This window comes from Acromyrmex echinatior, chromosome 4 (genome assembly GCF_024713525.1).
Source record: "Acromyrmex echinatior isolate Ae372 chromosome 4, ASM2471352v2, whole genome shotgun sequence".
NCBI lineage: Eukaryota > Metazoa > Arthropoda > Insecta > Hymenoptera > Formicidae > Acromyrmex > Acromyrmex echinatior.
The window spans coordinates 13,136,476-13,163,544 of NC_141855.1; the positions used below are offsets into that span (position 1 = coordinate 13,136,476).

The 27,069-nt window shown below is 33.0% G+C and overlaps 6 protein-coding genes across 16 annotated transcripts in view; 2 read left to right on the forward strand and 4 right to left on the reverse strand.

Annotated features, from left to right (window-relative positions):
• The window catches only part of LOC105146454 (cell adhesion molecule Dscam2), a 93,332-nt gene extending 89,070 nt beyond the window's left edge, over nt 1-4,262 (reverse strand). For 2 of the 5 annotated variants that reach the window (XM_011056733.2, XM_087406016.1), the window contains exons 1-2: nt 3,801-4,246; nt 3,507-3,667 (exon numbers count right to left, since the gene is read on the reverse strand). In XM_011056733.2, coding sequence (XP_011055035.2) covers nt 3,507-3,667; nt 3,801-3,829 — 190 coding nt within the window. In that variant the 5' untranslated portion in view covers nt 3,830-4,246. Of the gene's footprint in view, nt 1-3,506; nt 3,668-3,800 lie in introns of all 5 variants that reach the window. The other 3 variants (XM_087406018.1, XM_087406017.1, XM_087406019.1) reach the window with 3 other exon arrangements.
• A 6,881-nt stretch (nt 4,263-11,143) lies between these two features.
• On the forward strand, nt 11,144-16,861 carry LOC105146452 (apoptosis-inducing factor 3). 2 transcript variants are annotated; one of them, XM_011056729.2, is made up of 7 exons: nt 11,144-11,796; nt 14,614-14,909; nt 15,002-15,338; nt 15,441-15,791; nt 15,877-16,082; nt 16,157-16,373; nt 16,482-16,861. In XM_011056729.2, the coding sequence occupies exons 1-7, from the start codon at nt 11,718-11,720 to the stop codon at nt 16,739-16,741; spliced, it is 1,746 nt and encodes a 581-aa protein (XP_011055031.2). In that variant the 5' UTR covers nt 11,144-11,717; the 3' UTR covers nt 16,742-16,861. The 2 variants fall into 2 exon arrangements, with proteins under 2 accessions (XP_011055031.2, XP_011055030.2); XM_011056728.2 differs by lacking the exon at nt 11,144-11,796 and adding an exon at nt 12,301-12,569.
• Nucleotides 16,738-25,353, reverse strand: LOC105146453 (large ribosomal subunit protein mL63). Of its 3 annotated transcripts, none has more exons than XM_087405308.1 (3): nt 25,103-25,353; nt 17,459-17,583; nt 16,738-17,319 (listed from the first exon to the last, which is right to left on the reverse strand). In XM_087405308.1, exons 2-3 carry the CDS (start codon nt 17,521-17,523, stop codon nt 17,052-17,054), a joined length of 333 nt encoding a protein of 110 aa, XP_087261434.1. In that variant the 5' UTR covers nt 17,524-17,583; nt 25,103-25,353; the 3' UTR covers nt 16,738-17,051. The 3 variants fall into 3 exon arrangements, with proteins under 3 accessions (XP_087261434.1, XP_011055034.1, XP_011055033.1); XM_011056732.2 differs by lacking the exon at nt 25,103-25,353 and having other exon boundaries at nt 16,738-17,005; nt 17,142-17,319; nt 17,459-17,692; XM_011056731.2 differs by lacking the exon at nt 25,103-25,353 and having other exon boundaries at nt 16,738-16,921; nt 17,033-17,319; nt 17,459-17,691.
• Nucleotides 22,005-24,286, forward strand: LOC105146564 (apoptosis-inducing factor 3). The gene is made up of 6 exons (XM_011056905.2): nt 22,005-22,286; nt 22,379-22,715; nt 22,819-23,169; nt 23,253-23,458; nt 23,525-23,741; nt 23,980-24,286. The coding sequence occupies exons 1-6, from the start codon at nt 22,062-22,064 to the stop codon at nt 24,237-24,239; spliced, it is 1,596 nt and encodes a 531-aa protein (XP_011055207.2). The 5' UTR covers nt 22,005-22,061; the 3' UTR covers nt 24,240-24,286.
• LOC105146445 (uncharacterized) lies at nt 24,206-25,146 on the reverse strand. Of its 2 annotated transcripts, XM_087405309.1 has the most exons (3): nt 24,993-25,146; nt 24,610-24,858; nt 24,206-24,513 (listed from the first exon to the last, which is right to left on the reverse strand). In XM_087405309.1, exons 1-2 carry the CDS (start codon nt 25,046-25,048, stop codon nt 24,615-24,617), a joined length of 300 nt encoding a protein of 99 aa, XP_087261435.1. In that variant the 5' UTR covers nt 25,049-25,146; the 3' UTR covers nt 24,206-24,513; nt 24,610-24,614. The 2 variants fall into 2 exon arrangements, with proteins under 2 accessions (XP_087261435.1, XP_011055022.1); XM_011056720.2 differs by having other exon boundaries at nt 24,206-24,858.
• Nucleotides 25,354-26,804: 1,451 nt separating the features above from the next.
• The window catches only part of Tdrd3 (Tudor domain containing 3), a 76,294-nt gene continuing 76,029 nt past the window's right edge, over nt 26,805-27,069 (reverse strand). For 2 of the 3 annotated variants that reach the window (XM_087405304.1, XM_011056721.2), the window contains exon 11: nt 26,805-27,021. In XM_087405304.1, coding sequence (XP_087261430.1) covers nt 26,846-27,021 — 176 coding nt within the window. In that variant the 3' untranslated portion in view covers nt 26,805-26,845. The remainder of the gene's footprint in view (nt 27,022-27,069) is intronic. The other variant, XM_011056723.2, reaches the window with a different exon arrangement.

Sequence of the window (27,069 nt, forward strand, 5' to 3'; positions counted from 1 at the left end):
ATTGACGGATTAAACTTCGCCCAGGGAATCCGCTTCTTCAAAAAGATCTTTGTGGCGCGCCACTTTGATATAGTTTGAGGTAAAGCTATGTATCTGCTCGTTATGAGGAAGAGAACGGCCATTTTCGCCAAGGTTTCTCAAATATCGAAATCCCATTATTTATCCCTTCTCCCTTAGCGAAACGTCGGATAATTCTGAGTAATGTTCAAGTTGAGTTTAAAAAGCTAAACCTCCGGGATCCGACCCCGAGACTTTTCGCTCAGTTATCTCAAAAGAGAGAAAGAGAGAGATGGCAAAAGTGTACCTCTGCAATATTTATCAAGTATAGGTCAGAAAAGCGGTACGTCGTAGATTATTAGCAAGGAGCACGCTCTCCACTATCTCACATTCTCCACCAGACTCTCTACGTGGCTACTGAATAAACACTCTGATTTATGCGACAGCGTGCTCCCGATCAAGATAAACCAGTATATCAAGAAGGGACAGATCAAAGGGGAATTTTCGATAAAATTCCAGTTCGAGAGATTCACTCCTTATTGCGTTCTCAACTTTTACCAATACTTTTTTTCATCTAAAATATTATATATGCCAAGTTATGTATAATATTATAAGTACATTGGTTTTATTAAAGTATCTAAAAATTTAGCTGGGTCTGAAAGTAATTTTATTTGAATCATTAAAATAATTATGTAGGACGTTTAAACTGGTTGCTAAAATGTTATACTTAATATTACACGATATTAAGAAAAGATGTATTAAATTTTAATTAATATTTATTTGAATAGTGTTAATTATTAAACATTTACTTATGGTAATAATATTTACTGAATAAAAAATAGTTGTTAAATTAAATTAATGGTTGGTTTGATATCATATATATATATATATATATATATATATATATATATATATATCTTTATGTAATAAATATTTAATTGGTACTATATAAACAAATTATTAAAATTTAGAATATTTTATATTTAGTATATTTTAGTATACTATATGCTATCTAACTATAATAAATTTTCAAATACTTCATTTTGTATAAATACTTTCACATTTGGACGATCTTCTTTTAAGCTTTTTATTATAGATAATATACGAAATATTCAATAAATAAAAAAAGGGAGGCGAATCAAAGGAATGACAACTAAAATTTCGACAAAATTCCAATCCGGAGGATTCATCATTACTTCCTAGATTTTTTTTTTATCCAAATATCTTTCTTTCTTTTTCATCCAATATTATATACATTAAAATATTATATACATTAAGTTATGAAGTTTCATTTTTAAGCCTGAATACTTTAAGCTGTCGATCTTTCATATTTCTATTGTAGAATGCAAGGAAATATTTCGCGAAAACTGATCATTGCATGGAATTTCGAAAATTCGTGATATGTAACTCACAGATGGAACGTATAACTCGACAAGAAGCGCTTCCAGGATGTATGTGTTATGTATATAATATATAAATTTAACACGGCATAAATTTTCTCATGCAGCGTTCTGCGCGAAATACGATACCTATATGCGCTATACGGTACCTGTCTCGCCTATCTCTCTCTCTCTCTCTCTCTCTCTCCCTACATTCCAAGAAATAATAAAATTTTCTCGCCTATTCTCCGTTGGAAAAATTGATATCGACAAAAATTGCGCAATCGATCAATCTAAAATATTTTTACGTTAACAATAATAAAAGCATAAAATTATTGAGTATACTTCATTCGCGCTAACATAATTGATTATTCGCGTCTGCCAATTATTACTCGACAACCAACGGCACTTGACCGATTAACGCTGTTAGACACTACTCTCTATAGACGATGCATTACAGAAGTGCTCTTTGCTCTCTCTCTCTCTCCCCCCTCCCTCCCTCCCTCCTTCCTCTCTACCTGCTAACTTGCTAATCGAATCGATGTAAATTATTCTTGCATCATGGAAAAAGCAAGACAATTAGCATAACAACGCGATTAACATAGCAACAACGTTTCGCGTTAAATACCTATAAGAAGCGTCATTATCAAATGTAATATCAACTTTGTTGTAAATTTTCAATCTTAAAAACAATTTGGAAAACAATAATAGCATAGAGGTAGATTTACTTGTTAGTATTTTCCTCTCGGTTTTTATTAAACACATTGAATGTTCACGGATCGACTTCGTGCTCAATGATGCGCGTAATAAGACACTATTCTGGCTTTGCAATCCCCAACAACATAGAGTTTCAATGGCGACGAGGGAATGGCGGAAATGGATTTTGTTGCGGTATCCTCCCCGCCGATCTCAACGACCCGCGGTTCGCGATTCTCACGTTACATTGCGGTGCGCGATTATCCCCGAGCGCGAATATTGTTGTCCCCACTTTGTTAAACGACATTGCGACTCAGTTTACACGATCGCTATCACCGGTGGCTATCTTCCGCTCCGTAAGATCAATATCTGGTTTCGTACAGCAAGATATTTCTGGCAGAATTGAATTTTCCGCGGACGCATCGCATTCTACTGCATCGATTTTTCTATATGTTTTTAGAAACCGTATCCGATAGTAGGTTAACGCATGCCGTAGTTGTGATGCCAAAAAAACGAGAACCGTGCAAATGATGGTTATAGAATAAAAAAAAAAAATGCGACATCGTAACAATATAAAATAAACTTTGCGAATATTGTTTTGGATAAAATACATTTATTTTTTTCGCGTTTACGGCAAGCGATTGTTACGGCACGCGCGTTACAAAGCTGATAAATTGCAAAGCTGAAAATTCTATAGGCAATATGGCTACGAAACGTGTGGGACTGATCTCTGTCCCATGTGTCTTATTAAAATTGTATATATCTCACAAAACGTGTTATGAATTACGAATCTTCGTAATTTTGACACTATCCCTTACTTGAGTCATCGAACCAACACATTTTGTTATATTCACAAATGATTAACATAAAGCTTAGTAGTAATTCCAGTTTACTTAACATGATAATAAAGCATAATCCTTATTTTTAAGAATGTTATACAGATAATAATAAAACTGGATTTAGTTCTTATATTTAGGCTTTGCGCCACCTTTCGGTAAATTTCAGCTCACTACCTTCTTCTCTTACTCTTTTACTCTTTTATTCTTTTGTTTATTTAATAGATGTAAAACAAAATTACCATATAGTTTATCTGAAGATAGAACAACCGATCTTTAGTCTTCGTGGAACGGAAAATTCACTTCTATAAATCAATTTTCCTACTTTTTCAATCACTTTGTCAGAAGTCTAAAAAACACGCAAGAGATGTACTTTTATATCAGAAATGTGAAAAAGTCAGACATCGGTTTCACTTGTATCTGAAGAAACGAGAGATTTGAAACGGAATTATTTGCAATAAATCATAAAATTTTCCCCTTAGAATTCTTACAATCTCGCTTACTTTTCCGTTAATGAGTTCACCATCGTAATATCAAAAGCATAAAGTTTGATGCTTGCTCGAATTCTCTAGTGGCGTAAAATCAAGAAGCTACTTACCAAGCACGAGGATGAAGATGAGCGTGAATGGTGCCAGCGACGAGAGCACGAGACCGCGATCCACGTGGTGGGCCGACCGATTTGTGCACGGCCGATGTCTGGCAAACTGTCTCTTCCGCGGTTTTCCATTCATCCCCGCCGGTGTCATTGTCATCGAGTTCCTTGGAAAATTTCGCGAGAGATCAGAGGATACGTAGGCAGGTAAGTAGACAGGATAGATAGATAGGTAACGGTAAGATAAGAAAGATCTACCACTCCCGTTTCATCGTAGGAAGAGGAAGGCAATGTATTCACCTGTTCGGCTTCCGAATCGGTATAAACATAAGGGAGGCACGAAGTCGGACAAGTGCGGAAGGTAAGGGAAGGGTTGAAAAGAACGTGTGTACCGCGTGTACGTGTCTATGCGTGTGAGTGTGCGTCTACGCGGAGGAGGACCAGGAGACGACGTACAACCACGCGCGCAACCCTCTGCGCTGCAACCCCTCTCGGCACTCGTCGCGTCTAGCGCCTGGAGATAGACTAAACCAGGGTTCTTCGAGCTGCGCGCTAAGTTCCCTCGGTACCGCGATTCGACCGACTTCGGACACGCTCGATGGTGCTCGGCGCAGACCGGCCACCCTCGGCACACGCTCGGAATCATCCCCTTCACGCTACGCCCGCAGCGGACTTCGGTCTCCGATCCGTATACCGACGGCGAAGCATACTCCGACACGAGGATATGGTTACGAGAAATTGTACGTAGCCTAATGCCAGTATCACGCCACAATCTTGCTGGAAAGGAAATGTAAAGTTAGCGTTACTGTTAGAATTTTACGTGGATGAGTAGTTAAGTTTAAGTCGCGATCGATTCCTTCCGAATTATTTTAACATCATCTTTTATTGGACTAACGACGAGTAACTCAATTTAAATTAGAAGGAAGAAGATTATCTTGTTATATCGATTATAGATTATTATAATTATAGATATAATTGAATATAATGGATGCATTTTTGACAAGAAAAAGAATTTGAAATTTTCCAACTATTTGACGTCTTATCATGTATCATTAAATTCACTGAAAAATGATTCACTCACATTGATTGGTTGACCAGGTCGATTTTCATTGAACACAGTTACGATTCTCTAATAAAATTTAAAACTCTTCTCTAATAAAATGTAAAACAAATATAAATAAATTTTGAACCTAGTCATTTTTTCATAAAATAATTGTAATTTCACACTAAAGAGAAGGAAATTATTCATTTTAATTTATCGCACTTCCATTGTAAAAAGATATCAATAAAAATCATTCGCAAATATTGTATGACTGATTACCTATCTCCCAATTTATCCTAAACCATATATCGTCACTATATTTTAATGGCTGATTCTGTCTTCACTGAACGCAGTCGCGATTTTTATCAAAATTTACATGTAAACAAGACAAATAAATCATAAATCTAGTTATTTTTTACGGAATAATAATTTTCACGATTATAAAAAGAAGGTTATTCCACAGACTTCTATACTTAGACTGCTGCAGGGCTGAATACATTTCAAATACTTGTATTTGAAATATACACTCAAAAAAATGATCTTGCAGTTACAACGAAAATTATCTAAGAATGAAAAATAGCTAAAATAGATAAATTTCTAGCAAATACTGCGAAATTTGATATGTATTGCATCTAATCATATATAACATAGATAACAGAGACAGAATTTAGATTTGTGCTATAGATTCTACACTACATAATATAATGATAATTTTCTATCAGATACAGAAAACAGTTATAATTCTAACAGAATAAGCAAAATATTTTTTTGCGTGTAGTATTTTGAAATCCGGTTTGTATTTTGTATTTCAGCACACATAAAAGTGTTTTGTATTTTATATTTCAAATATTTTAATAATATATTTTGCCTCGTCGAAAGTATACACGTTAAAGAGTAAATGTTTTAAAAAAATTAAAAGTTACTGTCCGTTCTAGAAACTCTAATGCAAGTGAATAAAATTTCCGCGCAATGTTGTAGCGCTTAGCTTCGTTAAAGAAGTTTAACATTATATATATCATCGTAATCAAGAGATCAAAAAGGTATTTTGTATTTCAAAGAAGTATTTTCTATTTCAAATCAAAAGATTGAAAGTATTTTTGTAATTCAAATATTAAGATTGACAATATTTTGTATTTTGTATTTCAAATATTTTTATGATGTATTTTGCCAGCCCTGGACTGCTGATAGAAATAAGTTTCTATCAATATGATAAAAAGAAATAAATCTTATTTCGAACTGTCCTTTGAGCGATATTCATAGACTGTCTTAAATAATGTCTTAAGATGCTAATACGGCTCTCTAATTGATTTATGACATTTTAAGACTGTACTTAAGACGGTCTTAAATACATATAAAAATTGACTATGAATATAGTCCCTTGTTTGATCCATGCATGCACATATATGCGTCCTGTCCATGAGTACACGTGATCTGATTGTATTACAGGTTGTAGGTGATTGTTAATGTGATTTATATATGTGAGAGTATGTAAACTTAAACATGACGCTGCTTTAAAAGATGAAGCGAAGTCAGCAATCTAGTTATAGAACTCTGTAGATTATTCATCCTAATTCATTCTTTATTGTATAATTCCTTATAGAAAGATATCATTAAAAAAAACAATTCGCAAATATTTCATGGTTGATTACCTATCTCCTAATTTATTCTATTTCACTATATCTTTTTCTCTTAAAGAATACTAATTCTCCGGAACTACCTGTAAATTTATTGAATGGCTCATTCAATTATAAGTGTCTTTGTCACAAGTATCAAACAATTCAATTTTCTTTACTAATATTTGCGAGTCTAGTTACTTTAAATGTATTTTTGCTCAAGAGAATGTAATTGAATGATTTGTGCTCATTTTAAAGGTTAAAATCTGAGGAAAAAGATTATTTAACTTAAAATTATGTAAAATTGTGAAAAATACTTGTTATAAACAATTCTTTACAACGTAATTGAAGAAAATGTCTGGGTTCATATAGACTTGCGAATACCAATTAGGGTTAATTATATTGACCCAAACGATATGATCATACAGTAAATTTGTACAGACCAGCAAAATTAATTAACATAAATTAAATGAATCTTACAGACTCAGCGTCAACTCTGGAGATCAGTAACTGTGTTACAGATTTTAGCGTCAGCTCTGGAGGTTTAAGAAAAATAGCTCGTTGAATTGAGTGTTGAACTAAATAACGTCACGCGACTACACGTAGACAAAAAAAAATAGATTGGATGATTCAGCAAAGCTATAGCTCACTGCGCGAATTCGATATCTACACTGAAAAAATTTATTAAATCTGAATACATATTTCTTTGAATAAAGTACTTAGTACTTACAGTAAATATTTATTCAATAAAAAAATGATATTTAAATTACATTAATGGTCTTTGTATATTTACTTATAACTATTCCAACAAATATATATATATATATATATATATATATATTTGTTTGAATAGTTATAAGTAAATATTTATCAAATATAATCATTTATTCATTTGATACAAAGACCATTAATGTAATTTAACTATCATTTTTTAAATAAATATTTACTGTACAATAAAAAAAACTAAATTTTGATATATATATATATATATATTAGGTGGACCGGAAAGTAATAATCGATATTCGTTTGTCATTTATCTGCACAATGAGCTGATAAATGACAAACGAATATCGACATGCGCAGAAACGACATTACTTTCCGGTCCATCTAATATATATATATATATATATATATATATATATATATATATATATATATATATATATCAAAATTTAGTTTTTGTTCAATATATAACTAAAAGGAATCGATAGTTTGACAAAGAACTTATGTCTGTGAGCAATTATCAGTATACTAATTTAGTTAATTCTTTGCTATAATGAAAATTGTTAATGTAATAAGTTTTCTTCATTACAATAACAAAAGTATACGCCATCTTAGCTAATATGTTTTGTTAAAAATTTTGATCCATATATTGGATTGATTTTCGTAGAAAGTTATCTGCATTATTAACAAAGATAATTACAACAAATATAATTATAGATCTAATATAATCGCTAATTTTATTCAGCTATACAAATTCACTAATTTAACACAGAAAAATAGCTGTCCGCATATTACAACTGTAGATTTGCTGAATCAGTACAGTTTTTGGTTGTTTTAACAAATCTTTTTTTCCACGTGTATAAATGCGAGCAAAACGTGTGCGATCTTTCCAAAGAAACATCGGAAAAGACTGAAAGAAACGCGAATGATGTACATCGGTTCAAGCTTCGCACGCGAGACCACCATCGTCCTCACACTTCATTTTCCTTCTCCTGAGATCCTCGAGGTTCTCTACCGTTCGAAGGGTTGCGTTCCAACAGCAGCCTTCAATGCGTACACACCAAGCCCACCTCGGAGTAGTGGTGGTGAGGTGCGGGGCGATCAACCGCCATCAACCACCGACTTCAAAGAGCGAGAGGTCCGCGTAACCTTACGCCACCCTGGCTGCCACCACTGTCGCTTTCCCGTTCCGTCATCACCGCCGCCAGGCACAAATTAAATAGCCGTGCCGTTTACTCTTACTACCCCTATATTACATGTGTGCCAGCCGCGCGCTGTTCCGTTTTTCATGCGTCGTTGAATCAAATGTCTCTTTTAAAGACTTTAATGGTTACTAATTTAAATCTCACGTACCACTCGCGGTTCCCTTTCTTTTCACCAGCCGATGACGAAAGATAGACCATGTCAGCCGTTAAAAGTTGAAACATTTCGATGCGAATCGGAAGGAAAAGAAGCATCGATGTCGGTCTTCACTTCGTAGAGATGTAATTGTCTTTTTACCGAGGCGCAAGAAATCTGTGACCAGCGCGTATATGCGCATCTCGCTTTGATGTGCAAATTCAGAACAAAGAAGAATCGTAGAATGATCGCTTCTAATTTTCGTTACGAATCGAAGATCAATGTTTTCCAATTCGATATCGATCGCGCTACAATCGATCGCGCTGCAATCGATCGCGCCGCAATCGATCGCGCCGCAATCGATTTAATTCAATAGAAAAACCAAAGTAAACAAAGTATATAGAAGCCAATTTTATCCATTAAAAATACATCTTGTGAAACATATCGAGTCCCCATTATGTTTCTAAACAAATTAACAATTCAAGTAGTAGCCCAGAAAAGAGCGTTCAAACTAAAACTTGCTTAGTCTAGAAAAACATACTTAAAACTTACTTCATCTCCCAAGATACGTAGCTTCGTTAATTAATATTAAAAATGTTTTTGAGTCTGTAAGATTAAAATCACAAGTGTTGTGACGTCACAAGTGTATTAATACATGTAATTGTAACATTTTAGCGCAAATCGGAGCAACTTCACATGCTAAGATAATGTTAGTTTTAATTTCGGCGCTCATTATATGATCAAATTTCTAATAATTTTTATAGCAAAAAATCTATGGGGAATAAATTTATCTTAAATACATATCGTGTGTATATTCTCATTTTATTTCCCGTTTCTCTTACTCAATATTTGATCCCTGCATTCATTATTCGATTCATTTATTTCTATTATTTACTTACTTTGTATTCGTTTTTACGTCATTAATCTTTCGCGCGAAATGGAAAGAGCTTGGAGGAAATAAAATCTGCAGAGTCTAATAAAGAGATGATTTTCCTTGAAATGAATATACAAAAAACTACAAAGCATAGATTTTCGCGCGAAAGAATCGGAAACAAATCCCTTTTGTAAAGAATAAAAATTTGTTAATTCTTTTCTGCCCTTCAACATCAAACGGCGGTATTTATTCATCTTATTTCTTACTTTCATCCTTATTATCATATTTTTATTATTCTTTTATTCTTATACAATAATATTCTTAGAACCCTCGTATATTCATAGAATTGTTTGCAAAAAACTGTGTAGATGCAGATATACGCGATGTGTGCATTCACAGTGTGAAGATTGATTGTATACCTTGAAACGCGGTAAAAATTACAAAAGTGAGCAGAGTCACTAAAATATTTATAACTTCATTCAACACCTATTGAATTTTCTCACTTTTGTAATTTTCATCGCGTTTCAAAACGTACAATCGATCCTCACGATATGTGTTACAGAATTGTTTGAAATGGATTCTGATCATAATTATTTTGTTTTCCCTAGACAATACAATAGAAATCTAGAAAATAATTGAACAATTTCGATCCATTGTAAATAATTCCATAATAGATATCGAGGATACGTTCATGGATTCACTGGGGTTCATTAAACCTTACGACTGTGCGCCTGCGAACATCCTCCGGAAATAAATGCGAGAAACTGCATTGTCGCGATACCTGGTGGCGTAATCGTTAAACGCTATCATGGAGTATCGATAAGAAAAATTATTCTAAATCTCTTGTATTACCATGCACAGAGAAAAAAATAAGAATAATTTAAATTATTAATTTAATTAGAATAAAAATTAGAATAATTTAAATCTAAAAAACCTTCTAAGAAAATCCGAAAAAAAATACAAATGTAAAAAGACATCAGATATATTATAATAGTGTCTATGCAAATAATTAAATTTTTTATATCCTTTATATTAAACGCAAATGAAATAAAAGAAATTATAATGAAATTATTTAATCAGAAATTTCCGTATAATCGTTAATTCTCAGCAGATATTTTAATTTTAATTGGAATACAGTAAACTTATATGACATTTTAAAATTTTTCGGCTTCGATTAATTAAAATTTTAGCGAGCATCGAGTAAAACGCCTCTTAAATCGAGTTGGCGGAATGAATAAAATAATGTGTGTACCTAGCATGGAACAAAATCAAAGACTGTGCATGTATTATCCGTCGGAAATATCCGTAGCTACATAGTTCAACGTGCACGTCTGATGCATGTAGAGGAGCTAGTAAACGGGTTCCATCTATAACGCATCTCTCATGCTCTCCGCTCAAGAACATCCGTAATGCGTTACGTTATGCACATTAAGTACTGAGTCATAAACTGAAACCTGTACGTATAATAATAACAGTAAGTTTACATCACAACGCACAAAGAGAATTATAACATAATATTTAATGTTACATTATTTTTTTCTGCGTGATGTTTCACTGTTATTTACAAGCTTTAGTTTAACATAATGCATTACAAATGTTCTTTTATGCGAAGATCCTCTTACGCTTTTATCTAGTATACTGACATATATCCATACCTGTTTCCTAGCTGATCTTATTTTCGTTTGCAAAATTCCTAAAAATGTTCGTTGAGCAAATTTGTAACCTAAAGAGAACAAGAAAATCAAAATAATATCATATTGATAAATAATCATGATAAAAAACATAAATTCGGTCAAAAATCGATCAATATAATATTCTAACTTCTTGTTATCACAACACCGACGATATCGCGATATCTCTCCTCGATATTTGCTTGAATTTTTTATTTTAATTATCTTATTTTAATTATCTTATATACAACTAATAGACGTGCGAAATAATATCAGTGATCACAAAATGCTTTAGTCATCATAAAGATATAAAAATAATCTAAACTACAATGTATACGCTCGCATATACATTTTTTTCTAAAATCTTCTAAAATAGAAATCTTTCGAAAAAGAAGAAGCGGTCCATAAATAATTAGCAAGAAGTATATCGAGCGTTTCTTGAAAATCAATCCATAGAGCATTCTCATTGCGCCTGCGGATTCGAGTGACTTCCCGGAATGCAATTCCAGCCGCGAACGAGTAATATATTCCTCGTTCTCTCTCCTTCAAAAATAAGTGCGTCGTAACAGAATGAGTCACGATAATCTCATCGCTGCGGTTCCTTGAATTCACTTGGAACTGATTACATTTTCTAGATCATTGTTTCGCGCTGATTCTTAAAAGAGTTGATCGTTTTTCCAATCGAAAGACCGGAGAACGAGCGATGAACTGAGAACAAGGAGCGTATTTCAATCGCAATGTAAAAGTCTTCAATGAGAGTCCGAAATACCGTCGCCACTACGAACATCTCAAGGCCGTGTACGCTCACACGATTGTAGATCACGAGGGGGATCTATACGTACAACAGACAGACGATCATGGTCGATCCATAAGACACAAGGCATACACGGCCTCTCCCACGTTCCTCGGCTCTCACAATCTCACAATCAGTCTTGTCAGTTCGCGTACGGCTGCAGCATGGGCGCGGGTAATTGCAAAACCTTCCGGAGAAGCGCCGGCTCAAGTCGAGACACTCGAGACACATCCGCCGCAACAGGTGTGTACTATGCGCGAGGAAAACTTATTCTGGGGAAAAACTGCGAGGATCATGTTGTAAAATCTGAGACAAAGTTACTTCTATTCCTTACACATAGCGGTAGATTGATATATCGTGTTAAAAGTTTTTTTCTTCGTTTTTCTTCTTCTTTGCTCCTTTTTATTCTTTTTTCTTCTTTTTTTTCTGTTTTTATTTATTTTTCTCCTTCTTCTCTTTTGTCCTTTCTTCTATTTTTCTTTTTGCCCTTTCGCCTCTCTTCTTTTCTTATTTCCTTTAACCCGCACGGTAACCAATAGAATCAGGTGCTTTCCAATAAGAGACATAGGTGACGGAATGTAACATAATGAATCATAAAACCTTATTGGTATCTGAAGGCTATAAATTTATTTCTCAATAAAAAAAAAATACTAATATCAGACAAAGACGAAATGATCACTATGATATACTGTGGGTTTCTTACTAAAAAGCACCATCTATTTCTCAATTTTAAAAGGAATTTCCTAATGTTCTTACAAGAGACGGATCACGTTAAAATGGTTGATTAATGACGGCCGGCCGGTTACACGCAACTAGATGGTGATTAGCACTTTATAAGAAACGGTTTGTTATGCTATGTAGCACGAGGACGGGCGTTCGAAATGTTCGAATCATAGTAGGTTTTCAGTGCTTTACCTTGTGAAGATCGATGCGGTGTGTCAGGAGTGTTAGGACACTCGCGCTCGGACGAAAGTGGGCTGCCTTGACAGATATGTCGTTTTTACGTTTTTTCCAGGGTAGGTGTCTATGACACTTAATAAGGCATACGAAGACAAATGAGAGTGCAAGGATAATACTTTTACCGATCGCCGAATATTCGAAAGGATAACGTTAGTGTTCGTGATTAGCGTGAAAATGTGTACTTTTTTTCGTTAGAGGTTATAGTAAACGTCATATGGAGATAATAAAATATAGATTTTGTATATATATATAGATATACATCGCGTTTCTTTGAATGGGCGGTATAATTAAGTCATGCTCACTTTCTGATGTGTTTTTTGTAGCGTTTAAAGTTAAAAATAAATAATAAATACGAAACGATCGGTAGGAAAATTTATGAGAGCAAAACACATTTGTGTTGTATTTTACCAAGTAAATAATCGATATGTGTAATATTGCGGCAGTGCTGTCTAAAGCACATCGGTTCACATAGTCAATTCTTGTATCTAAAACTGTCTTAAGTACAGCCTTAAAATGTCATAAATCAGTCGGAGAGCTGCATTTTAAAGTAAGAAAGCTCATGAGAGTTGAAAACATTTATTCTGCATTTAAGCCTGTTCTACAATGTGCTTTTTGTTTCTTGTCTTTTATTATTTTTTACATCTTATCTTTTTGTTTCTTATCCGGTTTTTTTTATATCGCCCGAGATAAAAGTTAACGAACTCCAAAAAAAACAGGAAGCAAAAAATACAATTGTTAATAAAACATTTGCAAAGTAGAAAAAAGTAAAAGATAAAAAACAAGAACAAAGAAGCACATTGTAGAAGGCTTTAACATTTGATAAACAATAAGAATGAAATTATGAAATGAGTATTGCGAATATTCACAGCTTCATTAGAAAAAAGAAGACAATATGCGTAAACATTGATACATTTCAAGCTAATACTCGCAATTTACAAATTTTGGCTGTATTCCAAATTTACTGTCAGCGCAGAAAATCTATAGTTTACGTTACGTGCATTACAGATTTTCAATCAATTTTGGAATACAAGCCCTTGAACAGAATACAAGATCAATAAGTACTGGTATTTTCATGTCAATATAATTTTTGCGAATTTGATTAATTTCGACTTCATTCATATTAATTAGATAGATTAGGATATTTTTCTATTTTTACTCTATGCATTAATATTCATTACGATTTTAATTTTATTCATGCATCCTTCGAAATGTTAGGCGATGCATGACGATGCACTATGCACAATCAGCGTAACATCCATGCCACGTGCACGAGCACTTACACGACGAAGTCAACAGGGAATTTAATCGTCCCCTGACGAGATAGTCTCTCTCTCATTGTCTCTCTGCAACTCTTTCTTTCTCTCTCTCTCTCTCTCTTTCTGGGAATGTTATCGCCGATAATTGTCATTCATTAAATCACTGATAATCTATCAGAGAGTACGACTCCCGATTCACGTACGAGATAATAACAGAGATTTCCTCCAAGATTTCCTTATATTCATATGCTACGTTACATAATCGACGCAAGTTATATATTTATTGTATTTCTTACTAGAATTTTTGCGTCGCAATGGAAATATTTGACGATGCAATTGATAGGAGATACCGCGTGCCATTCAAATTTCAAGGACTGTTCAAAGTCCCACTCGAATGCCAGGTATCATTTTATTTTTGTTCATCGAATGTTAAACAAGGATAAAATGATACTTAAGAAATACTCAGGTGGAAATTGGGAACCTGAATGCGTCCAAGCTCGTAAATTAGTCATTCGTCCTGAATATTCTATTGTTTATTATTATAAAGGAGAAATTGAACTCTATTGTGTGCATTAGGTTGATTACATATACAGTTATTAAAAAATATTACATGTTCGATTTTATATTTGTCTATGATTATATCTACATGCTAATATAGGATTGACTATATTATGATTCATAGTTACAGTGGTTTACTCTTGTAATTCCCTCAAAATTTGTTCTCCAATAATATGCGTTTATAATAAGCCACAAATAATTATTATAAATAGGTATAAATTTTAAATTACAAATTATTTTTTATATACTAATAGTTATAAATTACTTTTTATTTACTTTTTCTTAGATACCTCAAAAGAACATGACACCTACATTGAGGAAGTGGTGTGCAAACAGGAAGATATCAACGAAAATGAGATGAAAATGCTACCGTTGGGAAATAATGAAAAGAAAATTTTGTTGATTAAACAGAATGGAGAATTGCACGCGATTGGTACCAAATGCACGCATTATGGTGCCTTGCTACATACCGGCGCGTTAGGGGAAGGACGAGTGAGATGTCCATGGCACGGTGCATGTTTCAATATTAAAACTGGGGACATTGAAGATTATCCAGGCTTGGATTCTTTACCATGCTATAAGGTACTCGAGTAATTTATAAACATATCAAGATTTTGTTCTTATTCTTATACCATATTTGTTTAACATGTTATCTCTATGTATTGCTTTAATAGGTTCGCGTAGACAAGAGTGGTCTTGTCCACGTAAGAACCAAACATACAGAGCTGAACAATAACAAACGTATGAAGGATATGTCTGCACGTGATCCTGAAAATACAAAGACTGTCATAATAGTTGGTGGTGGACCATCGGGTGCTACCTGTGCAGAGAGTTTGCGACAGGAGGGTTTTACAGGACGCATCATTATGATATGCAGAGAGAACGTAATACCTTATGATCGAATAAAGGTATCCAAAGTATTAGATTTCGACGTTCATTCTGCGACATTACGATCGCCCTCATTTTACAAGGAACATAATATTGAAACGAAACTGGGAGTAAAAGCAATAGGTACATACAAAAGGCGAATATCGATCTCAATATATATTTATAATATATATATAAATTATGTTACTTCGTATTCTGCACTACATTTTTTTTATTCTGTTATAGGTTTAGATACGACTGAAAATACTATCAAGCTGAGTAATAACGAGAATTTCGTGTATGATTATTTATTTGTTTGCACAGGCAGTAAACCGAGAACGTTAAATGTGCCTGGAGCAAATTTATCGAATATTTTTGTTCTGCGAGATTACACAGATTCACAAGGCGTACAAGCACTTCTATCCCCCAAGAAACATGTAGTTGTTCTAGGATTAGGCTTTATTGGCATGGAAGCCGCGGCTTATTGTATCGATAAATGCGCGTCTGTCACAGTAATAGGACGTGATACTGTACCCCTCAGAGCGATATTCGGCGCGGTTATTGGTAATAGAATTAAAAAAGAGCATGAGGCAAAAGGTATTATATGTTATACATAACATACATTGCATTTTGGTCTGCATTAGTGTTGATTAGATAATAATAATAAATGATAAATTTTCAGGTGTGAAGTTTATCTTCCAAAATAATATTAAGCAATTTATTCCTAAGGAAGGTGAAGAGAATGTTTTAGCTAAGGTCGAACTTACAGACGGCCAGATTCTACCAGCAGATATAGTTATCGTTGGAATAGGATCCACTTTTTACACTGATTGGATGAAAACATCTTCTGTCACAATGAGAGACGATGGCACTATTCCAGTAAATGAGGTAACATTTGAAAACACAGTACTTGTTTTAGTATATACTTCATATTGGATAATTGAATATCATTCAAATTATAGCATTTAAGGACAAATGTGGAAAATATATATGCTGGAGGTGACATAGCTTATGCACCGATATATGGATCTGACGACACTTTTGCTGCGATAGGTCATTATTCTCTAGCTCATTATCATGGAAAAATAGCGGCTCTAAATATATGCAGTAAAGAAACTTCTTTGAAGACTGTACCATTCTTCTGGACAAATTTACTGGGTAGGAATTACAGATATGCAGGTAAATTTACATATATATAACATGTTTCTACACACATATTTTGAAATTGTAATAACTGAATTTTGTAAAAAAGTAACAATTAAACAATCTTTATCCATTTATTTTCAGGCTACGGAAAACCTATTAGTATAAAGATTTATGGCTCACTGGATAAACTGGAATTCTTCGCTTATTATCTTAAAGGTGGCAAAGTAATAGGAATTAGCAGTGTTAATGCCGATCCAGTCGTGGCAGATTTTGCAAATTTACTTTATGAGGGAAAGATCTTAACAGAAGAAGAAATTAATACAGATCCGTTTGGTTGGATGAGAAATAAACCAAAAAATCTATCAACTCGGTTTCAAGAAAGCTTTTCAGTCGATGCTTAAGTTTGAATTGTTTAACATGAATATAATTTAATGCTTAAACAATGTTACAGTATTAGTTTTAATTTTTACTTTGTAATTTGCAATGTATGACAATCTTAATAGATAAACTTATGTAACATATTTCACTACGCTATCTTTTCTCTACTCTATACTTTTACTCTTCCTGTAATATACTCGGCACTGTGCTGATCCAAAATATTACCAAAAACAAAAACAAAAAAAAAGAAAATTAAATGTTCTTGGATTCAGAGATTTAACTTAAATCTAAAACAATTCACGAAATATAATTACATATATCTGTAGAAAGATTTCAATCCCACGCTTCTGTAACTCTCATGTGGCACAGACGTTCGGCGATAGTAATTTCTTTCTGGAACTTCTGACGATTTTCTGCCCTTACCTTCTCGAGAAAGTTTTGCTTTCTGGTTTTGGGATACATGTCCTTCATGTGACCTTGACTTTGTTCAACTGTGAGATAGGGGTGCCGCAGAATCAACATGTTTTGCTCTTCTCTCTCGAAATCTTTCTTCATCTTAAGTAAATCATGCATAGACGGTTTTTTTACTATACGATATTTCCTGCATGAAGCAAAGATTTACAGAGTTATGAGTATTCCACGTGACGATACAAAGTAATATTATACGTTATGAAAAATTAAACGATTCCTAACTCGTTAAATTAAATGAGAATTATTTCTCATGAAAGAAAAGAACTTACCCTCTGAATCTGTATGGTATTTTATTTATATGGCTGGCTGCTAATAGAGCCAATCCAAGCCGCATTGTTAATCAGATGTTGTACTGTGAAACAATTATTAATACATACAAAACTCAATTCTTATAATATTATTCGTAGATATATTCTTTTAGTTTTCAGAGCATATTTTTGGTTAGGGCTCTGTTGCTCTCTGTCATGATTCATGAAGAAAGCAAGATAGGGGTGCTCACGGTAGAAATATACATATTTGCACGATGGGTGTGCTCGTTCCCGAGACAAATCTCGTACGGTTCTGCGCAAATTCCAAATACGACCATTTAAATATTTGCACCGCGGTAATTTTAAAGTAACAGCTCGAAAGACTAAAATGTGTACTTAAATTCTAGAAGTCCTTCATCATTCTTCGTAAATATATTCATCAACACAAAAAAAAAAACGAATTATTATAAATTATGGTGGCTCGTTTTTGCGTGTAAGTATTTATACATTTGTTATTCCACGTTATATTTATATTTTTAATTTTTTTATTTTATTTCGTTAATTATTTTTCATCAAAATACAAATTTAATTTAATACAATCTTTGATAGTAGAGGAAAGTCGTCGATACCAACATATCATTTTGTTTTTAAACAATAATATTTCTTAAATAAAAGATAAAAATAAAATTTTGAAAACATAAGTACAAACTAAAAAATATCTTCTATCAGGCAGTATAAGCAGTTTTATAATAGGAAAAAGTCGGATAAATTGGACCTATTTGTAGTTATTGTTCTCTATCAGCTTTAGACCAATATTACATGCATCCATTTTTGTCGTACGACGAATTTTTCAAGTGTGTTAATTGGCTACAAGATAGAGAGGATCTCAGACCTCTTTGCCAATCAATAGACTTGAAAAATTTATCGTACGACAAAAAATGGACGCATGTAATATTGGTCTAAAGCTGCATTTTCAGCTGATGCTCGACGCTCGATTTGAGCGTCAAAAATAGGTTACGTGATCAAAATTAACGAATACCATCAATTTTGATCATGTGACTTATTTTGACGCCGAAAATTAGTGTCGAGCGTTAGCATGAAAAGGCCTTTACTTTAATCAACCCTTGCCTAAAACAATATTTGTTATCAATTAGCAAAAATCCCTAAATTAAAAATTTTAAATATATTTTATGTCGCTATTAAAATAAAGAAAATTTACGTTCTGGATAATTTTGCAAAATTATATTCATTAATATTAGACTAGGTATTTAAATTTGAAAACATAATTTTCAAAATTTATATTAACAATTTATTTTAAATAAGATTTAATATCAAACATAATCTTAATTTAAAAGTTATTTCAGTTTAATTTATTGATTCCAATTAATATTCAGATATACAAAATTAATTTAGCTTGTTATATTTTCGAAATATTCTTTTTCTCTCTTTCTCGATGATTGTAGGTACGGAAAAATGAAACGAGCGAGATTTCATTACAAATGTATTACAGCTACAGTGGACGAGGTACAGACACTACCCTGTTTTGCAGTGGTAAGAATCAATTTCCCTACAATACAAATAATATAATATTTCGAAAACAATCGATATTTTAAGAGCCTCCTAATTCCCCCTTTTTGTGAAAAACCAACTTGCTTCATATTAAGTTCGTATTCAATTCAACTTTACTCTTGAACTCAAATGTGGTACCAGCTTGCCGCCTAACAACGGTTAATATAAATGGTATCTAAACTCTTAATGTGGCAATCTGTTAGATCAATCCTCAGTAGCGAATGCATTGCCTCAATACTTAGCAAGATCTGAATTTACTTTTTTTTTTACTAAAGATGCGAGACTAGAGTTACATTAAAAGAATTATGTTGAGTATTATTTTGATTATTAATTGGCAGAGAATTGTGGCTTCTTTGCACTGGTGGTTGATAAATTGGTTGCGTACTCCGTCATTTCTGTCAACGGCACCGTTTCCGCCTCGTCGAAATTCCATACCTGCTGCAATCATCATTTTTAATTAAATTTCGTCGACTTCAATATTTCACGTATAAACGTATAAAAGATTGTATACAAATAATACAAAATTTAATATCTAGAGATGAACGATTTTGTTACTCACCATTTATGTGATTGTGACTTTGATCATAACGTGGTTGTCGATTGTTAGATCACCGATCTTGTTGTCTCAGTTCCGGAATACGATCTTGAATCTAAAATTATCACATTCATTGTAACAAGAAACATTATTAGTAATCAATTTTACATTATGCTATTTTATGTACGAGGATCAATGCGGTGTATCAGGAGTGTTAGGACACTCGCACTAAGACGAAAGTGGGCTGCCTTGACAGATATGTCATTTTTACGTTTTTTCCAGGGTAGGTGTCTATGACACTTAATAAGACATGCGAAGACAAATACAGGCAAGGATAATACTTTTACTGATCACCGAATATTCGAAAGAATAACGTTAGTGTTCATGATTAGCGTGAAAATGTATACTTTTTTTTTGTTAGGGGTTAAGTAAACGTCATACGGAGATAATAAAGTATAGATTATGTACACACACACACACACACACACCACACACACACACACACACACACACACACACACACACACACACACACACACACACACACACACACACACACAATATATACATACATCGCGTTTCTTTGAATAGGCGATATAACTGAATCACGATCACTTTCTGATGTGTTTTGTAGCGTTTTAAGTTAAAAATAAGTACGAAATGATCGAAGTAGGAAAATTAATGAGAGCAAAAAAATATGTTTGTGTTGCATTTTACCAAGTAAATAACGATCGATATGTGTAATATTGCAGCAGTGCAGTCTAAAGCATACCGGTTCACATAGTCAATTCTTGTATTTAAAACTATCTTAAGTACAGCCTTAAAATGTCATAAATCAGTCGGAGAGCTGCATTTTAAAGTAAGAAAGCTCATCGAGAGTTGAAAACATTTATTCTGTATTTAAGCCTGTTCTACAATGTGCTTTTTGTTTCTTGCCTTTTATTATTTTTTACATCTTGTCTTTTTGTTTCTTATCCGGTTTTTTTTTATATCGCCCGAGATAAAAGTTAATGAACTTCAAAAAAAAACAAGAAATACGTAGCAAAAAATACAATTGTTAATAAAACGGTTGTAAAGGAGAAAAAAGTAAAAGATAAAAAACAAGAAATAGGAAACAAAGATCATATTGTAGAATAGGCTTTAACATTTGATAAACAATAAGAATGGAAACTATGAAATGAGTATTGCGAACATTCACAGCTCTTTTTTCTAGCTTCATTAAAAGAAAGAAGACAATATGCGTGAACATTGATACATGTATATTTCAAGCTAATACTCGCAATTTACAAATCTTGGCTATGTTCCAAATTTACTGTCAGCGCTGAAAATCTATAGTTTACGTTACATGCATTACAGATTTTCAATCAAGTTTGGAATACAAGCTTGAACAAAATACAAGAACAATAAGTACTGATATTTTCATGTTAATATAATTTTTACGAATTTGACTTCAATTTCAACTTCATTCATGTTAATTAGATAGATTAGGATATATTCTACTCTATTTTTATTCTCTGCATTAATATTCATTACGCTTTTAATTTTATTCATACATCCTTCGAAATGTCAGGCGATGGATGACGATGCACTATGCACAATCAGCGTAATATCCATGCCACGTGCGCGAGCACCTACACGACGAAGTCAACAGGGAATTTAATCGTTCCCTGACGAGATAGTCTCTCTCTCATTGTCTCTCTGCAACTCTCTCTCTCTCTCTCTCTCTCTCTCTCTCTCTCTCTCTCTCTTTCTGGGAATGTTATCGCCGATAATCGTCATTCATTAAATCACTGATAATCTATCGGAGAGTACGACTCCCAATTCACGTACGACATAATAACAACAGAGATTTTATTTTTCCTCCAAGATTTCCTTATATTCATATGCTACGTTACATAATCGACCCAAGTTATATATTTATTGTAATTCTTACGAAAATTTTTGCGTCGGAAATATTTGGCAATGCAATTGATAGGAGATATCGCATGCCATTCAAATTTCAAAGGACTATTCAAAGTCCCAATCGAATGCCATCCAGGTATCATTTTATTTTTTTTCATCGAATGTTAAACAAGGAAAATGATACTTAAGAAATACTCAGATGGAAACATTGGGAACCTGAATACGTCCAAGCTCGTAAATTAGTTTGTCATATGTAATGAGTATTCTATTATTTATTGTTATAGAGGAGAAATTGAATGAAACTCTATTGTGTGCATTAGGTTGATTACATATACAGTTATTAAAAAATATCACATGTTCGCTTTTATGTTTGTCTATGTTTATATCCACATACTAATATAGGATTAGAATTATATTATGATTCATAATTACAGTTTACTCTAATTCCCTCAAAATTTGTTCTCCAATAATATGCGTTTATAATAAGCCACATATAATTATTATAAATAGTTAAATTATAAATTATTTTTTATTTACTTTTTCTTAGATATCTCAAAAGAGCATGATACTTACATTGAGGGTGTGGTGTGCAAAGAGGAAGATATCAACGAAAATGAGATGAAAATGCTACCGTTGGGAAAGAATGGAAAGAATATTTTGTTGATTAAACAGAATGGAGAATTGCACGCGATTGGTACCAAATGCACGCATTACGGTGTCCCGCTACATATCGGCGCGTTAGGGGAAGGACGAGTGAGATGTCCAGCGCACGGTGCATGCTTCGATATTAAAACTGGGGATATTGTAGATTATCCAGGCTTGAATTCTTTACCATGCTATGAGGTACTCGAGTAATTTATAAACATATCAAGATTTTGTTCTTATTCTTATCCCATATTTGTTTAACATGCTATCTCTATGTATTGCTTTAATAGGTTTGCGTAGGCAAGACTGGTCTTGTCCACGTAAGAGCCAAAAGTACAGAGCTGAATAGTGACATACGTGTGAAGGATATGTCTGCACGTGATCCTGAAAATACAAAGACTGTCATAATAGTTGGTGGTGGACCATCGGGTGCTACCTGTGCAGAGAGTTTGCGACAGGAGGGTTTTACAGGACGCATCATTATGATATGCAGAGAGAACGTAATACCTTATGATCGGGTAAAGGTATCCAAGAAATTAAATTTCGATGTTCATTCTGCGACATTACGATCGCCCTCGTTTTATAAGAAACATAATATTGAAACGAAACTGAGAGTAAAAGCAATAGGTACATACGAAAGCCAAACACCGATCTCAATATATATCTGTAATATCTATATGTATAAATGTTACTTCGTATTCTGCACTACATTTTTTTTATTCTGTTATAGGTTTAGATACGACTGAAAATACTGTCAAGCTGAGTAATAACGAGAATTTCGTGTATGATTATTTATTTATTTGCACAGGCAGTAAACCGAGAATGTTAAATGTGCCTGGAGCAAATTTATCAAATATTTTTGTTCTGCGAGATTACACAGATTCACAAGGCGTACATGCACTTCTATCCCCCAAGAAACATGTAGTTGTTCTAGGATTAGGCTTTATTGGCATGGAAAGCGCGGCTTATTGTATCGATAAATGCGCGTCTGTCACAGTAATAGGATGGGATACTGTACCCTTCAGAGAGATATTCGGCGCGGTTATTGGTAATAGAATTAAAAAAGAGCATGAGGCAAAAGGTATTATGTTATACATAACATACATTTCGCATTGGTCTACATTAGTGTTGATTAGATAATAGTAATAAATAATAAATTTTCAGGTGTGAAGTTTATCTTCAAAAATAATATTAAGCAATTTATTCCTAAGAAAGGTGAAGAGAATGTTTTGGCTAAGGTCGAACTTACAGACGGCCAGATTCTACCAGCAGATATAGTTATCGTTGGAATAGGATCCACTTTTTACACTGAATGGATGAAAAAATCTTCTGTCACAATGAGGGACGATGGCTCTATTCCAGTAAATAAGGTAACATTCGAAAACAGTATTTTTTTAGTATATACTTCATATAATTGAATATCAATTAAATTATAGCATTTAAGGACAAATGTGGAAAATATATATGCTGGAGGTGACATAGCTTACGCACCGATATATGGATCTGACGACACGTTCGCTGCGATAGGTCATTATGCTCTAGCTCATTATCATGGAAAAATTGCGGCTTTAAATATATGCTGTAAAGAAACTTCCTTGAAGTCTGTACCGTTCTTCTGGACGACTTTACTGCGTAGAAGTTACAGCTATGCAGGTAAATTTACATATATAGAGTTGGCCATATTCGACGGAAAGGTGTTTTTTTTTTCAATCATGGGAAAGAGATGTTAGATCGAGTAACGACGAGTTTCCCATGATTGAAAAAAAAAAAACATCTTTCCGTCGAATATGGCCAACCCTGTATATAACATGTTTCTACACACATATTTTGAAATTGTAATAAGTTTTGTAAAAAATTAACAATTAATCAATCTTTATCCATTTATTTTCAGGCTACGGAAAACCTATTAGTATAAAGATTTATGGCTCACTGGATAAACTGGAATTCTTCGCTTATAATCTTAAAGGTGGCAAAGTAATAGGAATTAGCAGTGTTAATGCCGATCCAGTTGTGGCAGATTTTGCAAATTTACTTTATGAGGGAAAGATCTTAACAGAAGAAGAAATTAATACAGATCCGTTTGGTTGGATGAGAAATAAACCAAAAAATCTATCAACTCGGTTTCAAGAAAGCTTTTTAGTCAATGCTTAAGTTTGTATTGTTTAACATGAACAATATAATTTAATGCTTTAAAATAATGTTACAGTATTTGTTTCAATTTTTACCTTGTAATTCGCAATATACGACAATCTTATTAGATAAACTTATATAACATATTTCACTACGCTATCTTTCCTCTACTCTATACTTTTACTCTTCCTGTAATATACTCGGCACTGTGCTGATCCAAAATGTTACCAAAAACAAAAACAAAAAAAAAAAGAAAATTAAATGTTCTTGGATTCAGAGATGATTTAACTTAAATCTAAAACAATTCACGAAACATAATTATATATATATATATATATATATATATATATATATATATATATATATATCTGTAAAAAGATTTCAATCCCACGCTTCTCATGTGGCATAGACGATCGGCGATAGTAATTTCTTTCTGGAACTTCTGACGATTTTCTGTTCATATCTTCTGAAGAAAGTTTTGTTTCTGCTTTTGAGATACATGTCTTTCATGTGACCATGATTTAGTTCAACTGTGAGATAGGGGTGCCGCAGAATCAACATGTTTTGCTCTTGTCTCTCGAAATCTTTCTTCATCTTAAGTAAATCATGCATAGACGGTTTTTTTACTCTACGATATTTCCTGCATGAAGCAAAGATTTACAGAATTACAAGTATTCCACGTAACGATACAAAGTAATATTGTACGTTATGAAAAATTAAACGATTCCTAATTCGTTAAATGAATATTAATTCTCATGAAAGAAAAGTACTTACCCTCTGTATGGTATTTTATTTATATGAATGATTAATAGAGACAATCCAAGCTGCATTGTTAATCAGACGTTGTACTGTGAAATTATTAATACATACAAAACTCAATTCTTATATTATTCGTAGATATATGATTCTTTTAGTTTTCAGATTGTATTTTTGATTAGGGCTCTGTTGCTCTCTGCCATGGTTCATGAAGAAAGCAAGATAGGGGTGCTCACGGCGCTCACGGTAGAAGTATACATATTTGCACGATCGTTCCCGAGACAAATCTCGTACGGTTCTGCGCAGATTACAAATATGACCATTTAAACATTTGTACTGCGATAATTTTAAAGTGACAGCTCGAGAGACTAAAATGTGTACTTAAATTTTAGAAGTCCTTCATCATTCTTCGTAAATATACTCATCAACACAAAAAAAAAACGAATTATAAATTATGGTGGCTCGTTTTTGCGAGTAAGTATTTAGACATTTGTTATTCTACGTTTATATTTATATTTTTAACTTTTTTATTTTATTGTGTTAATTATTTTGCATCAAAATACAAATTTAATTTAATACAATCTTTGATAGTAGAGGAAAGTCGTCGATACCAACATATCATTTTGTTTTTAAACAATAATATTTCTTAAATAAAAGATAAAAATAAAATTTTGAAAACAAAGTAAAAAGTACAAACTAAAAAGTATCTTCTATCAATATAAGTAGTTTTATAATCGGAGAGAATGGGATAAATCGGACCTATTTGTAATTTTTGCTCTCTATTAGCTTTAGATCAATATTACGTGCATTCATTTTTTGTCGTATGACGAATTTTTCAAATGTATTAATTGGCTACAAGATAGAGAGAATCTCGGACCTCTTTGCCAATCAAAAGGCTTGAAAAATTTGTCGTACGACTAAAAACAGATGCATGTAATATTGATCTAAAATTGTATTTTCAGCTGATGCTCGATTTGAGCGTTAAAAACAGGTCACGTGATCAAAATTAACGAATACCATAAATTTTGATCATGTGACTTATTTTGACGCCGAAAATTAGTGTCGAGCATTGGCATGAAAAGGCACCTTTACTTTAACCAACCCCCGCGTAGCCTAAAACAATATTTGTTATTAATTGGTAAAAATCCCTAAATTAAAAATTTTAAATATATTTTATGTGACTATTAAAATATGTAAATATACAAAGAAAATTTCAGTTTTGGATAATTTTGCAAAATTATATTCATTAATATTAGACTAGGTATTTAAATTTGGAAACATAATTTTCAAAATTTATATTAACAATTTATTTTAAATAAGATTTAATATCGAACTTAATATTAATTTAAAACAAGTTATTTCAGTTTAATTTATCGATTCCAATTAATACTCAGAAATACAAAATTAATTTAGCTTGTTACTTTTTCGAAATATTCTTTTTCTCTCTTTCTCGATGATTGTAGGTACGGAAAAATGAAATGAGCGAGATTTCATTACAACTGTATTACAGCTAAAGTGGACGAGGTACAGACATTGCCCTGTTTTGCAGTAGTAAGAATCAATTTCCCTACAATACAAATAATATAATATTTCGAGAACACAGTCGATATTTTACAGTAAGAGCCTCCTAATTTCCCCTTTTTGTGAAAAACCAACTTGCTTCGTATTAAGTTATCGCGTATTCAATTCAGTTTTAATAGAACTCAAATGTGACACTCAGCTCGCCGCCTAGCAACGGTTAATATAAATGGTATCTAAACTTTTAGTGTGGCAACCTGTTAGATCAATCCTCAGTAGCGAATGCATTGCCAATACTTAGCAAGATCTGAATTTACTTTTTTTTTTACTAAAGATGCGAGACTAGAGTTACATTAAAGAAAAGAATTATGTTGAGTATTATTTTGATTATTAATTGGCAGAGAATTGTGGCCTCTTTGCGCTGGTGGTTGATAAATTGGTTGCGTACTCCGTTGCTGATTCCGTTTCTTATTATATCCTTTATTTCCGCCAATGGCACCACTTCCGCCTCGTCGAAATTCCATACCTGCTGCAATCATCATTTTTAATTAAATTTCGTCGACTTCAATATTTCATG